General features: G+C 54.5%; 2 protein-coding genes across 3 annotated transcripts; both read right to left on the bottom strand.

Annotated features, from left to right (window-relative positions):
• Nucleotides 1-1,179: 1,179 nt before the first annotated feature.
• On the bottom strand, nt 1,180-2,725 carry SPATA25 (spermatogenesis associated 25). Its single transcript, XM_025174753.2, has one exon. It carries the CDS (start codon nt 2,053-2,055, stop codon nt 1,348-1,350), a length of 708 nt encoding a protein of 235 aa, XP_025030521.2. The 5' UTR covers nt 2,056-2,725; the 3' UTR covers nt 1,180-1,347.
• A 1,335-nt stretch (nt 2,726-4,060) lies between these two features.
• NEURL2 (neuralized E3 ubiquitin protein ligase 2) lies at nt 4,061-14,248 on the bottom strand. 2 transcript variants are annotated; one of them, XM_088154492.1, is made up of 2 exons: nt 12,853-14,248; nt 4,061-4,519 (listed from the first exon to the last, which is right to left on the bottom strand). In XM_088154492.1, the coding sequence occupies exons 1-2, from the start codon at nt 13,513-13,515 to the stop codon at nt 4,427-4,429; spliced, it is 756 nt and encodes a 251-aa protein (XP_088010618.1). In that variant the 5' UTR covers nt 13,516-14,248; the 3' UTR covers nt 4,061-4,426. The 2 variants fall into 2 exon arrangements, with proteins under 2 accessions (XP_088010618.1, XP_007440837.2); XM_007440775.3 differs by having other exon boundaries at nt 12,840-14,248.
• Between the last annotated feature and the right edge of the window lie 26 nt (nt 14,249-14,274).

Genomic DNA, 14,274 nt, shown 5'->3' on the forward strand with positions numbered 1-14,274 from the left:
TCCTGTTTTTGAGGCTCACCAATGGTTTACATCTTGTGGTGAACCCTCTGTATTCACTCTGGTGAAGTCTTCTTTTGATTGTTGACTTTGACACACATACACCTACCTCCTGGAGAGTGTTCTTGATCTGGCCAACTGTTGTGAAGGGTGTTTTCTTCACCAGGGAACGAACTCTTCGGTCATCCACCACAGTTGTTTTCCGTTGTCTCCCGGGTCTTTGGGTGTTGCTGATCTCACCGGTGCGTTCCTTCTTTTTGAGAATGTTCCAAACAGTTGTTTTGGCCACGCCTAATGTTCTTGCTATCTCTCTGATGGGTTTGTTTTGTTTCTTCAGCCTAATGATAGCTTGCTTCACTGATAGTGACAGCTCTTTGGATCTCATCTTGAGAGTTGACAGCAACAGATTCCAAATGCAAATAGCACACTTGAAATGAACTCTGGGCCTTTTATCTGCACATTGTAATTGGGGTACTGAGGGGATATCACACACCTGGCCATGGAACAGCTGAGAAGCCAATTGTCCCATTACTTTTGGTCCCTTAACAAGTAGGAGGCACATATGCAAATTGTTGTAATTCCTACACCGTTCACCTGAGTTGGATGTACATACCCTCAAATTAAAGCTGACAGTCTGCAGTTAAGGCACATTGTGTTTGTTTCATTCCAAATCCATTGTGGTAGTGTATAGAGCCAAAGATGTTAGAATTGTGTCGATGTCCCAATATTTCTGGACCTGACTCTATATGTTGGGATGTCGCTGTTTAGTTTCTTCTCCCACCCCATACCTCCTGGCAATTGGTACCCACAGAAATATGCTTCTTTGGTGAAAGTAATGGAATTACATGGGACGAAATTCTGCCTCTGCAAACTGAAGTGCTTTGCTGGTGGTGAGGAAACACGGAAGAGGAGCAGTGGCCTGTCATGGCCTGTGGGTTCAAGACATTGGTGTACCTCATCCCTGGGACAGAGCAGCCCTCCAGCTGGATGTGGCAGGCCTCCTCCCTGCTTTGCCTCCTGCTTGTTTCCTGAGTGGGGCCCTCCACGCCCTGCCCCCCCCCCGAGAAACAGGCCTCTCCAGGCCTGACACGTGAGGCTCCTTATTATTCCTGACCCCAATCGGGACAGGCAGGGCCCCCAAGCAGCCCTGCACTGGGGCAGCTGGGCCAAGAAGAGCCAGCCGGGGCGGGAACTGTTGTAGCAGGAAGGCCCATCCCCAGCCAAGCCAGCTGGGGAAGGGGCTCTCACAGGCATTGGGTAGGAAGGGGCCACAAAGCTCGTGCTCGTCAAATCCTTTATGTCGGCTTCTCAGCCCCAGAGGGAGAGCTCCAGCCCCACCACCCCCCGCTGTTACTTCTCCAGCTGGGCAAGAAACAGAGGCAAGAGGCTTTGGTGGGTCGCCCGCCTGCGCTGCCGGCCCCTCTTGCAGGAAGGCCCAAGGCGCTGCAAGGCCGACCAGCTCCTCCTCTGGGCTCCCTCCCCTTGGACCTCGCCAGAGTTGAGGTTCTCCGCCATGAAGCACTGGGCAGCATGGATCATGTCTTCTTCACGCACCCCGGGCACAGGGATTGTGGGAATGCCAGCAATCATCATGGCCAGGGTCAGGATGCAGATGTTGGAAGACAAAGGCAGCCGTGGCTGGGCATCCCTCTCTCTGCTCAGCTTGGCCGACACCACAAAGAGGCCGCTGGGCAGGAAGCCCCACCGGGCCAGGGCGAAATCTCCGCCAGAGCTCGACTGCTGCTGAAGGGGGCGCGGGGGCGCTGAAGAGAGGTACAGCCACCGGTCCCCTGGGTGCTCCAGGGGGTATTCCTGGGCCGCGTTCTGAAGGGGAAGCCTGCAGCAGGAACCTCGGTGTGGCTCCCAGCAGGCCACTCTCCCCTGTTGGAGGGCCCCTGGGACTGGACAGCCCCCCACACAAGGCTGGGGGAGGCCTGGCTCCTGGGGCGGCCGCAGAGTGCTGCGCTGCAGAGGCATTGCCTGTTTGGCCGGCAGCTTCCTTCGCAAGAGTCCCGCAGCGCAGGGGATTCCGGCAGAAGGAGAGGCCTCCCGCGGCATCCGGGCAAAGAGGCTGGGCCGACTCCGTGGGGCCCCTTTGGTCCTGCTGCTGCTGCTGCTGCTGGTAGATTCTCCTGTTCAGAGGACAACATACCCCCTTGAGAGTCTGCAGTGTTTTCAGCTGCCCTCCCTGCTGGAGCAATGCAACCTACAGAGGGGGTGCAGGCAGCTGAAGCCTCCTTCTTTCAGGAGATCAGCCCAGGGGAGGGGGCACTTGGACCCACAGGAGCTCCAGGGCACAAATACAGTGCCCACTGCCCGCGACTCCTCTTGCTTGCACAAGTGGAGTAAACATCTTTCTCAAGAAGGAGATACCAGGAACAACAGTGAGAGGCAGCCTGTAATTTTCATCCTCTTAGTTCCATCTTCCCCACCCTGGGAGCTTACAAAGAGCATAGGAGGCTTGGCATGCACTGCCCCATTGAAACTGCAGTTACTCCCCAGCCTCTTCAAAGTGGTCTGTGAACCCAGGAAGATCAGCATAGTCCTACTGAAAATTGACAGCTCCTGTGGGGAATGCGAGTGTCCTGGGTGAAGTAAGATGGGCATAGCCTGTGCCAGGTGGGCAGCAGCAGGGGTATTTCTGCCCGATAATGCTGAAGGGACGTGGGGCTGTAAGAGCTGCTGCTTCTCCCCAGCTGCCCTGGCTGACTATATTTTGGTAACGTCTCCTGCAGGTGCAAGATAATGGAATGTCTGGAGAAGGGGCCTTAAGAGACCATGTAGGTGGCCATCCAGCCCCTCCTTGGAAATCTCCAGTAAGGAAGAGTCCACCACTATTTTAGGCAGGATGGGCTACCACTTGGCCTGTCCCGCTGCCAAGAAATTTCTTCTAATATTCAGTCTGTGTATCCTTCCTTTCCATTTTGACCCGCTGGCCTTGTCCTGCTCCTGAGAACCAGTACACCTTTTAGATATTTGGGGGCTGCTATACCTCCCCCCCCCCCCCCCGGCTACTGCTTTGTAGGCTAAATACGGCCAGCTCCTTCAGCTGCTTCTTATGAGGCTTAGTTTCCAGTTCCCTTTCCATCCTGCTAGCTCTCCTCTAGCCTTCCCCAGTTTCTCCATGTCCGTAATAAGGATTTAGGAGAAGGTAAAATAAATACCCCCTCCCAAGCTCTCTGCTTAGTGACGAGACCCACCCATTTGCCAGTTCAAGGGAAAGCAATAAAACAGACAATGAGGAAGATCCCACCTCAGTGTATGTGGGGACATAGCGGTCACAGACAGGAAACTGCTGAGTTGGTGGGCATCTTGTAACCCCATCCCTTCCTTCTTAATAAATCTTGTTAAAGAGACTCTCTAGAGTTGGGCTTGGAAAAGAAGTTCCTCTTGGTTTTGGGCAGATGGCAAAAAACCTGACTGTGCCCCCTTTAAAGCACACAGCCCAGCACTGCACACTGGGCTCCACGCGCTCTAAACGCCTGGAATACAACGGAAGTACCATCTGGGTGATTTGGGTGGGGCGTTCTGTAACCCAGCTCAAAGTTGCCAGAGCCCATCTATCTGCAGCACGACACTGCTCAGCTGGGGGTCTGCTAGCATTTCTAGGTCCTTCTCGCGCTGCTGCCAAGTCGAGCTTGTTCAAACTATTTTGGAGAGGGGAGGGGTTACCTTGGTGGGGGGGTGGGAAGGAGGCCGAGGAAGCTTTTCCCAGGCCGCAATAGGCCATCGTCCGTGCTGCAACCTGGTCAGTGCTACTGTGTCAGTGCCGTGCTGTGCCTACCCCGAGCCCCCCCATTCTAGAACCAGCATCACAGGGCTTGGACCTTACGTCATACAGACCCACTGTGTGGCCACCTGCGGGGTCTCTATTCAGTGCTAGAACTTGCCCTGTGCTCAAGAGGTCAGGCGGCTTGAAGTGAGCTGGGACCCTCAGGCCACCAAACTTCTTTCAGCTCTGAGAGGGGTGAGCCCACTCCCCCTGTATGGTTCCCCCTGGTGACTTACAGAAACTACCGTGCCGAAGGCTGGAGAAGCTACAGAAACATCCTTGCGCCCAGAACATGATCCTTTCCTTAAGGCTGTTTTTATTGAACTGCCATAACGCCACTTGATCCTGGAGTTGATCCAGATTTGTATGTAGGCAACTCTCGCCTTCTCCACAGTGGGGCACTTCCACCACAGCACCCTCCGGGTTGCCTTTGTGGCACGAAAGGTTATCCGTGTTCATTTGGGAGCGCCTCCAACTGATGCTTCCTGTTGCTTGCAGCAGGAGTTGCTGCTGGCAGAGCAGGGTGTCAGGAGAGTCGGCTTCTTCCTACGCGTTTGCTGAATCATACCCACCCAGAAACACCAGTTGGGCAGGTGAAGTGTGAGTGTCATGCGTATGCAGAAGCCTTGGTGCTTCATTCATATTTGCAAAAGTTCTTCAGCACCGGCGGGAGATTGAGCCCATCGATCGCCAGCCGATGGATGATGTGCTTCTGGATGGCCATGCGGCAGAGCGTCTGCAAGGAGGGGACTGAAGGAAAAGGAGAGGGAGACAGAGTCAGGGGTGGCACAACGTCGGGATTATCCCTCTGCTCTCTCAGCAACGAAAACGGGGGCGAGGCTGAGTGGGAGGGAGGGAAGCCCTCATGGAGCAGGGTCCACCCTGAAGCTCTCTGGGTCTAGAGGGAAAGTTGGGACGTAATCAGTCTGCACTTGATGGATTCAGCCAGAAGGCACCTGGGCTGCCTAAAGCCCAGAACCACGGATGCTGCCCTTGGCTGGCTCCCAGCCGCCCCCTCCCTCCGAGGCTGGTGGTCACCTGGCTCCAGCATCATGGCCTCCCCTCCCTCCTTCAGGCAGGCTGCCCAGTGGTCCTCCTGGCTGCCCCGGGGCCTCCCCTGGATGAGGAGGGCATCGCTTTTCAGAGTGGAAGTTGCTACGCGGCAGAGGCATTGCCCAGCCCTGGCGCGCCATCCTCCCGGCATCGCAACGCCTGAGTGAGCGAGTCCTTCAGCGGTTGCTGAACTGCAGCACCCTCCTGTGATCCAGCTGGGGCTTGTTTGCCAACCCCAGAGAACCTCCTTGGGCTCCCCACCCCTGAAGTACCACAAAGCCCTCCCCACCCTGCTTAGCATGGGATTAGCATTGCCCGTGGGCAGTGATGTCTCTGCCATGGCGCCTTCCATTCAGAGAAGCTGCTGCTCCTCACCTCGGAAGGATGCTGTGGGTGGAAGGATCTGAAAGGCCTTGCGTGGGCTGCCTGCCTAACGGCAAAGCATCAGGGTTGCTCAAGAGGAGAAAGGCCGTCCTTTGACAGCTGGGATCCAGCCCTTCCCATCCTCAACCCTTCCCTCCCACCCTCCATACTTGCTCCTTTCCTGCCTCTCTGATACTTCAACTGGGGAAAGTCTTCAGAACTTCATCCAGGTTGTCCTCATGTTCCTTCCTTGGGTTTGGCAGTGCTTCCTCCTCCCCTCTCTTCTTTGCCCCTTCCAGACTTTGACCGATACCTCTGGGGGGCTCTGCCCCTGCCCCTGGCAAACCAGGGGGATGCCCCAGCTGGACATAACTGGCTTCTCTTCCTTCCTTTTAATCCAGCATCTTTCTTTTTTCTGGGCCTCCTTTGTTGCCCCTGAAGGTCAGACCCTTTGGGACCAGGGGTTTCCTCTTCCCTTAGTTCCAGCCCCCCCATCCCTTTGGCCTTGTGGCCAGGGGCTTCCCATTTAGCCCCCAGCAGCTGGGCTCCATCTGTAGGATGCAGGGGGCCATTGCCCCTGCAAGGAACATCTTTTCCTTTCTTCCCAGCTCAACTACTTCCTCGGAGCCTTTGTCTGTGCTCTCTTGCTCCTCATTCCTACCTCCCCCCGTCCCCTGCCCAGCCTAAAGAGGTACAAAAACCCATCTGGTTATCATCCTCCTCCATTGCCCCCTTCATCTCTTCTTCATTGGAACTGCTCGCTCTTTTCTTTTAATTCTATAAAGCGCCACATCTGTTGTTTGAGTGTATAAATGAATACAGTGGTTATGATTGTTTACGCTAGAAGCACGACTGAAACACAGATGTGTTCAAACTGTCCTGGCTAAATGACAATATCACCAAATAGGCTCATCTGCCCTCACCTAAGATTCAGAGAGATGTCACATTTAAAATATGACAGAAATGGTTTCAGGACAACAGTGTTGCTTTCCCAGAGCAGCAGTTTGGGGGCTTGGGAGAAGTTCAATGAAGCCCATTTGTTTGCTTGAACCTGGATTCTGCCTGGAGGGGAAAGCGATTGTGCCATCACCACACTGACTCTCCTTCCTACCTTAGGGGCACTTCGCCACGTTTAGTTTACGTATAATGGGTTTTGCTAAAATAAAGGATTAACAAACACACAAGCTGTGGCTGCACTCACATGTCCCACTTATCCATCAAGTAGTTTATTGGGTTACAGCCTCGCCTGTAACTGTGGTTTGTCAGTCATGGTGCGTGGATTAGCAAGCTATGCAGACCCAGAGGGAGGGCCAGGCCATGAGCCAATGGTCCTTCTCTGGCCAGGAAGCGACCAGTCGGACACACGCTTATCAGTGTGTCCCTGATGTTGGCTGTGAAGGGCTCGCCCCCTAAGCGAAGAACTTCTTGTGATCCCCTTGGGAGGCAGCATCTGCCTTAGGCCACTCTGCCTCCCAAACTGCTCTGCTCCCCAACAGCTGAATATGTTTCCCATTCTTGGCGCCCTCAATCCAGGGCAAGAATTCAGGGGTCCTCGCACTCCTGCCTGCCCCAGCCCCCATGACCAGTGGTCAGGAGGATGGGAGGGTAACTGAGGGGGAACCCAGGAGTGGTCGAGGGGCTGCTGATAATCTTCAGGCACTCTTGGTTGGAACTGGGCCTCCGGCTCCATTGCCATGATCGCTCTCTCAACCTTCATGGTCCAACCACGGCCTTCTTCTGGATCAGCTGTCTGAGTTTGGAGGGGAGCCTGCTCTATTTCTGGGCCCCACTCTTATTTGAACGGGCAGTTCCAGAAGGTGAATTTGGAGGACCCCAGAGCAGCTACCAGCAGGGTTCCTCTGTGCTCCCTTTCACCTCCCATACAAGGGAATGGATTTGGGCTGGTCAGTTGGTTCAGAACAGGGCAGCACCTGGGCAGCCAGGTCTGGTAGAGGCAGTCGTTTTCAGCCAGTGCTTTCCCATCTTTGCCGGCAACCTCTTTTGGGTCCCACTCAAAATGCTGCCATTAGCTTACAAAGCCATAAGTTTGGGGTGGGGTGGGCAGTCCCACTCCCCTGCTTCTCTACCTGGATCCTCCACTGATGTCCTTCTCCACGTGCCCCTCCAATGAGAAAAGGCCGGGGGGTTCTTCGGCAGTGCCCCATTTCTGGGAAGGTTTCCGCAGAGAGGGCAGCCCGGCACCTCTTTCAAAACCTTTCTAGCACCAGGCAAAAACTTTCTGCCTCCCCCAGGCATCTGAAGAGTCACTGTGGTGCTTTTAAAGCCTCCCATTATTGTAACTCAAGTTGCGTCGCTCTGACTGGGTAGATACTGGATTCAGAGTTTCAGTTCCTGCTGTTGATTTTATCTTGATTATCCAGTTCTTACAATATATTTTCAACTGTTCTGTAGCCTGCACAAGGTACTGCATTTACTGGGTAGTTTAAGAGTATAATTTGATAAATTAGACATGAGCAAGTAGCTGGACCAGATGACCCAAATGACCCTCGTGAATTCTGTCTGGAGGGCCCAAAATCACCCTCCCTCCCAGAAATTCTCTTGGAAGTTGAAAAATACCAAGCAGCTGTTATGTTAGTCCTGTTTACCCTGTGTGACTTTATTCCTCAGGAATAATTTCCAAAAATAGTTGTGTAAATCTGTTGTGGTAACAGCAACACCAAAAGTGTTGTGGCACCTGGAAAACTTAGCAAACGTATGGCGCCCTGAAGTAGATTCCATGAAAGTGTGTGCCGTAGTAAATCTCCTAGATAGATGTTAAAGTGACACAGAATCATTTGTCTGGATTCTTTCCTTGCAGTTGCTATAAAGAGCTGGTATCCTGGCATTTCACGTTTGCTCTGAATCTTTCAGGGAGGGAAATATTTAAGGTCCTGCATCTTGTTGCTTTCTTGGGACAAAGGGGCTTTCTGAGGGCCATGCACACGCCAAGAGCCCTCCCCTCATCGGGCAGCCTGGCCAGCATCCTGCTCTTGCCCTGCCACTGGCCTCGGAGTCATGGTCCTGGCAAGCTGTGGGGCTGAAGGCGTTGGGCTGGGGCCCAGACTCAAGGGCCCCCCGCCACAGGAGCTTCCTGCAGGACTTCGTGCCCGCCCAGCCTACCTCACGCAGGGTTGTTCTTGGGGAAAACTAGGAAGAGAGAATGCTCTGTACCCTGTATTAATGCATTTTGCTATTTATATTATTAGTTGTATTGGTTTTAATTTAAACAACTTGATTGGTGGAGAAAACTATAATTAAAAAGAAGGAAACTCATTTATCTGTAAATGCCTAGTATTTCTTAAAGCTTGATGACTCAGTTAAGTTTGATTTTCCCATTCCAAAATAATTGCTGCCACTCAGCCTGCAGGAAGGAAGAAGGCAGCTTGTCCTAGTCTAAGGGTGTGCGGTGCTGGATGCTGGCGACGCAGCAGTGGCCAGAACAGCATTGCCCGGGTCCGCTGGCGGTGTTCTCTTACTTCTTTTTGGCATGGCCTCGCTGTGTTTTATCTGCTTTATTTTAAAATGGTTTTAATACTGAGAAGTGTGTTTTATTTATTTTTAGCAGAGCTCCTAGAGGAATCTCAGTAGGAACCTGCATGGCTCCCTAGCACCTATCCAACCAAGCTGGCTGGGCTACAGCAGGACCCCAGACCAGGTTAGGGTTAAACTACAGTGTTTATTTTTCTCAGCCTTGAGTGAGTGGGTGGGTGGCACAGGTCAACATGCCAGCGACAACCACAGCATATGAGAGACTCGGACTTGTAAGAGGAGAAAATGGTAAACAGCATGAATTAGCAAATGAAAGGAAAAAAGAAAGATTGCTATGTTGGGGGCCTAGGAAATAGAAAGGGGACAGATACAAATGATCTGAACCGAGTGGGTCTGATACTGTAGAGAGAAATTGACGAATGCGCGCAGGGAAGTGAAGATGCGGATTTGATTATGAGCAGAAGGACTAAAACGTATGTCAGAAAGAACGAACTGGAGCCATCTGGGTTGCCACGGCTAGGTATCGAAGCAGGACTCCGTGGGTTGCACGCTGCGCTGTGGTGACAGTGGGAGAACCAGAGGTGAGTTTGGAAGAACGCTGTGAAGCGTCCTGAACGAGCGAGGCTCGGGGGGAAACTCTCCCGGTACGCCACGCCACACGAGCGGCCGGGCGGGAGGCGGCGAGGGCGCCCAGAAGCAGCGGCCGAGCCATTCGCAGGCCCGAGAATTCACGAGAAGGCTGTTTGGGGAACGTCCACGTAGGAGGAGGTCTGTTGCCAATAGGTGACTTACACGCAGGTCAACTCCTGTGCGCACGGCAAAGGAAGGACCGTAAGTCTAAAAGCACGATTGGTCCGACTGCTTCTGATGAAAGATGGAGGGGATCAGTGACGGACGCAAGCGTGACCAGAGGGTCTGAATGGAACGTTTTTTTCAGTGTCATCAATGGATCTTGGGAAGAAAAAGGAAGAAGTGAAAGAAATGAACATGAAAATAGGATTGAAAAAAAAGCTATGAGTCCTGTAGGAAGAAGTATTAGAAGACAGAATACTCTCCAAACAAAATAAATGGAAGAAAAAGTAAGGAAAAAGGATGTGGAAGCTGCCAAGAACCATGAAATCACCCTGCTACAGAGGGCCACAATTCTCTGTGGGACTAAAGAGAAGTCTGAAAGGGGTTTTCTTGATGACGTGATTAAGTGAAAGAGGTTGTGGATGAGAGAAAAATGCATACCGGAAAGACTGCTACAAACAGGGGCTACTCATGAGCTTTGAAGCCCTTCATGGCCTGGGACCTGGGTACCTCTGCAGTCGCCTCTTCTCAGTGACTTCTGCCTGGCCAGTAAAACCTGGAGGTTTGCAGGGCTGTTTGCAGGGACCGTGGGAACAAGCCTCCTCTCTCCCACCTCCTTCTTTGGAACAGCAACTTACACATTAGAAAGAGAGAAATCCACACGCCCACACCAAGAGACACCCACCCTGTTGAATTTCCAGAAAGCCACAAGAACAGGGCCATTACGGAGGGCCTTGGAAGTGCGTCCGTTGTGAGCGGTGAGCGCCTCCTTTTATGACAAAGCTATTGTGCCGCCTTTGCTCTGGCCTTGAGGTTGTTCTAATTGTAACTCAGTACTGATACTTTATTCACTTCATTACCCGACTAGGTAACATCTTCAGTGCTAGAATGGAGTGGGGTTTGCTCCGTTTACATACAGTACAGTAGCATGGCCTGCCCGTGTTGGTGGAGTGTGGTTTTCTCCTTGGTAGTTCCTTGATTGTTTTCTGCTTGTTTGTCTGGCGTCAGTCCCTGCTTATCTGGGTTTTGGTTGCTGGGGAGGATGTGTGCTGGTCTTTTTGTTTCCTTCTTAGCTTTTTTATTGCCTTTTTTGAATAGTGTGTAGATGCTGTTTATCTCTATGTGTCTATCGATGGCTGATTTGTCTGAGTGCCAAGCTTCCGGGCATTCCCTTGCATTTTTGGATCTAGCTTGGTCTAGGACGCTGAGAGTTTCCCAGCTGAAACTGTGGTTGTGTCTGTCCACGTGTTGTGAGATTAGGGGGGTTTCATCGTGTCTTCTGACTGCTAGTTGGTGCTCGGGGACGCGCTCTGCCAGCCTTCTGCCTGCCTGTCCTCCGTGATGGCTGCTACGGTCCTTAAACGCTGTATGTTGTAGATGACTCCTGCTTTTTCTTCTTGGGCTACGGGGTCTTTTGGTTTGCTTAAGACGTTTGGGAGGGTTTAGTTGGCTGGTGTGCTACGGAGATGCCGTGTGGTTGTAATAGTCTGTGGGTGGTTTCTGAGATGCTTCTGGTGTACCGGAGTGCTACCCTTTCATAGCTTGTGTGGGTTGTGCTGTGGTGGGGTGAGTGGCCAGGCACTTTTGAGAAAGTTGCGTGGATATCCATTTTGTGGGCAGATGTTGTATAGGCTGTTTCCTTCTTCTGCTGTCCTGGGTTGCTGCAGTGCGTTTGTGCTCAACTGAATGATGTTTCCTATACAGCTCTTGTGGGAGGTGGGGTTGTTGCTTTGGTCATGGAGCGCTCGGTGAGCATGGGTTGTTTTTCGATAGACTTGCATTTCTAATTTGCCATCATCTCCTCTGCTGACGTGGATATCCGAGAGGGGTAGCGTGCTGTTGTTTTCTTCTTCCCTTGTGAATGTCATTCCTTTGAAGATGCTGTTGACTGTTTCACGCGTCTTCTCTAGTTGTTCCTTTTTTATTGTGATGGTGTTGTCCACACTCCGGATCCATACTTTTGGTTACCCGCGTGGGAGTGCTATGGTTTCTAGACACTGCATTAGTCTCAATTTGGGCCAGCATAATCGAAGAAGGGTCTAGGCAATTGGAAGTGGGGCAGAGAAGAGCAGCAAAGCTGCGAGGGGCCTCGGCCTGCTGTCTCTCTCTCTCTCGTTTTCTGTGCTCTGCATAACGTTGGAAGCCACAAGTGAATAGGCTTGGGTAGCTTTAACTTTGGGACTGTTGTGGTTTATTTGGTTTTGGTGACTTAGACTCATGGGGAAACCCAGCCCTTTGGGTTAGCTTATGACTCAATAAACTGTGTGAACTCAGGAAAAAGGATTAAGCGTATTTAGAAACCCTCCGCTTCTTAGTTTCCTGGCCCCCTAAGCGCCTTGCAGGCCCCGGTAAGGCTTCACGTGGTCCTGCACTTGCAGGGCTGGGCAACACCTGGCACACCATATGTCGCTGAACTCCAACTCCCAGCATGCTCCACTCTTGGCCATGCTGGCTGCACCCCCTCCTGGCTTACAGCGGAGAAGTCAGCAACGGTGGCTTTCTCTCCTGATGGACTGTCCTGAACTCCTGTTTTCTCAGAGCCCCCCTTGAAAACCATTGTGGTTAGGCAGTCCTGCAGCCATGCTCTTCAGACGCTACCTTCTTTCATGTGTTTTGACAGTTTCATGCTAGCCCTGTTTTTAAAATCTCCACAGGGACTGAAGCTGCATTAGTGTTTTGCAGCACAAACCACCCAGACTTGTGGCACCTTAAAGATTAACCAGTTTATTGTCACAATCATTCTTTGTGGTTCATGGCTGGATTGTGATCCATGAAACTTTCCATCATCATAAACATATTAATCTGCAAGATGCCAGATGGTTTGATCTTTAGTTGTAAGACAGTATAACCCTTTTTTAATTAATGTTTTATTAAGACGGTGATAATCCTTAGCGTTCCTAAATCGCTTTTTAGCCTTCCAGAAGCATCTAGACCAGCCCTACCTCTTGTAATCTTTCCATCAAAGCTGTAGGACTGGCATGAATCTCTAGCATGGGCAGGGGTGGGTGTGCGGGTTGGCCCAAAGCTGCCTGGCGAGTTGTCTTCCTGCACCTGTTGTCGTTGGCTGTCTGAGGCCATCACGGATAGCTCCTCTTACACCACGGACACTCAGATCCTTCCCACAGCTTCCCAACGCTGGCCAGGAACAAACCGCAGGGTTCTGGCCGGGGCTCTCTCCGTGCCAACGCCTCCCACCCTCACCTGGGCTCCCTCTCCGGCCCAACACAGAGCTGTGCGGCCCTCGCCGTGAGACGGCCTGGGCTGGACCCTGTGGGGCTTTCCTAGTTCTAGCCAACCAGCAGCCCATGCTGGTGTAGCTGGGGCCCAGGGTCTTGGGTTTGGGGTTTCCCTGGACACACATGGCAATACCTACAGCCATACTCAACCTGGATGATTCGGACACTCTTGGTGGAAGCAAAGATGTCGATCACGGCATAGAGGGGGCGGGCGCCAGGGAGGCCCCTGGCACTGGGCCCCATGTCCTCTCCGTTGATGACAATGTGCATATCGGCTGTTCCATCAGGCTGCAGCGTGAAGAGCACCCCGATCCGACTCTTCCGGGCTGTGGCCGGGAGCACGTTCGATTTGTACAGGTCATCCAGGATGTGGCTGTACCGGCCAGGCCTGCTTCGGCCCACCAGCTTGTCCCGGGGAATCCGGACTTGCTCGATGATCAGGTAGGGGCCAGAGAGGAAGCCCCGCACTCTGGCCGCCGCCCGCTCCTCAGTGACGCGGTTGTGGCTGCGGGTAATGGCGAAGACCCAGCTGTCCCCCATGTTGACCAGATCCGGGAGCGAGTACTCGGGCACCACGCCCAGGCTGCGCGGATCGTGCGCGGTCAGCCCCACCCGCAGGTGGCCGCACCACCCCAGCTCCTTCTCCTCGATTTCCACCAGGAAGATCTGCCCGGGCTCCAGGGGCCGGTGGCTGAAGCACAGGCCGTTGGCAAAGCTCTCCACCCGGGTGGCCTGGGTGCAGGAGGGGTCCATGCAGACGTTGGCCCCGTGGACCCGGTGGAACCGGGCGGGGGGGTGGCCCGCGGCCGCCATCTCGGATCCCTCCGGCCGCAGCAGAGGCTATTTTAAGCGGGCTGCGAGTCGGGGCAGTCGCCCTCGCGGGCGCTCCGTTCCAAATAGGGACAGCGGGTGGCGGGGAGCCGGCCGGTCCTAGCGCCAGGCCGTCCCGCGGGGCCAGCGTGAGACCGCCTGCCCGTCCCGGGCAGCGCGCCTTTGGGCGCGCGCGGGGCGGCCCCGGCCGAGACGGGGCGCGGGCCCGCGGAAGCAGCCCCCATGGGCCCCGGCGCCCCGGCCTGGGAGCGGCTGCAGGCGCGGGCTCCGGCGGCAGCTTGGCAATGCCGCCGGCCGCCGGCGCCCGCTGCAGCCGGAGCCCTCCCTCCTCGGCGGCCGGCAGAGAGCCGGGGCGGCGGCTCAGGGAGGCTCTGCCCGGCCTGAAAGGGCTGCGGGTCCCACTCCGAGCGCTTCTCGCCTCCGAAGGGCGGGCGCGCCGGGCTGTCTTCAGCCCCGCCGCGCGGAGGGAGCCGGCCGCCCCCCGCCCCCCGCCCCCCACCCCCGCCCCGAGGGGCCTTGCCCTCCCCGGGGGAGCAGCCGTCTGGGCCCCGCGGCCAGGCGAGGGAGACGCCCCCCGCCCGGGCGAAGCAGCCCCCGGGTCGCTGAGCGCGAGCGGGCAGGAGCGGAGCCGGACCGTCTGCACCCACCCGAGCGGAGCCCCTTCCAGAGCGCCCGCCCGGCGGAGCCGGGAATCCCGCTCCAGACCCCCGCGGGCGAACCCTCATCCCGCCCCGCCCCGGC

This window comes from Python bivittatus, unplaced genomic scaffold (genome assembly GCF_059951505.1).
Source record: "Python bivittatus isolate LINGU-HERP-01145 unplaced genomic scaffold, Pbiv_v1 ctg000700_np1212, whole genome shotgun sequence".
NCBI classification, from domain to species: domain Eukaryota; kingdom Metazoa; phylum Chordata; class Lepidosauria; order Squamata; family Pythonidae; genus Python; species Python bivittatus.

What these genes read in the sequence shown, in the direction of transcription:
- NEURL2 (XM_007440775.3), bottom strand. Translation starts at nt 13,515, where the DNA reads ATGGCGGCCGCGGGCCACCCCCCCGCCCGGTTCCACCGGGTCCACGGG. An exon ending in CATCCAGGTTGAGTATGGCT is followed by an intron (nt 4,520 to 12,839) that starts GTAGGTATTGCC and finishes CTTTTCCTTCAG; the next exon opens with TCCCCTCCTTGCAGACGCTC.
- SPATA25 (XM_025174753.2), bottom strand. Translation starts at nt 2,055, where the DNA reads ATGCCGCGGGAGGCCTCTCCTTCTGCCGGAATCCCCTGCGCTGCGGGA.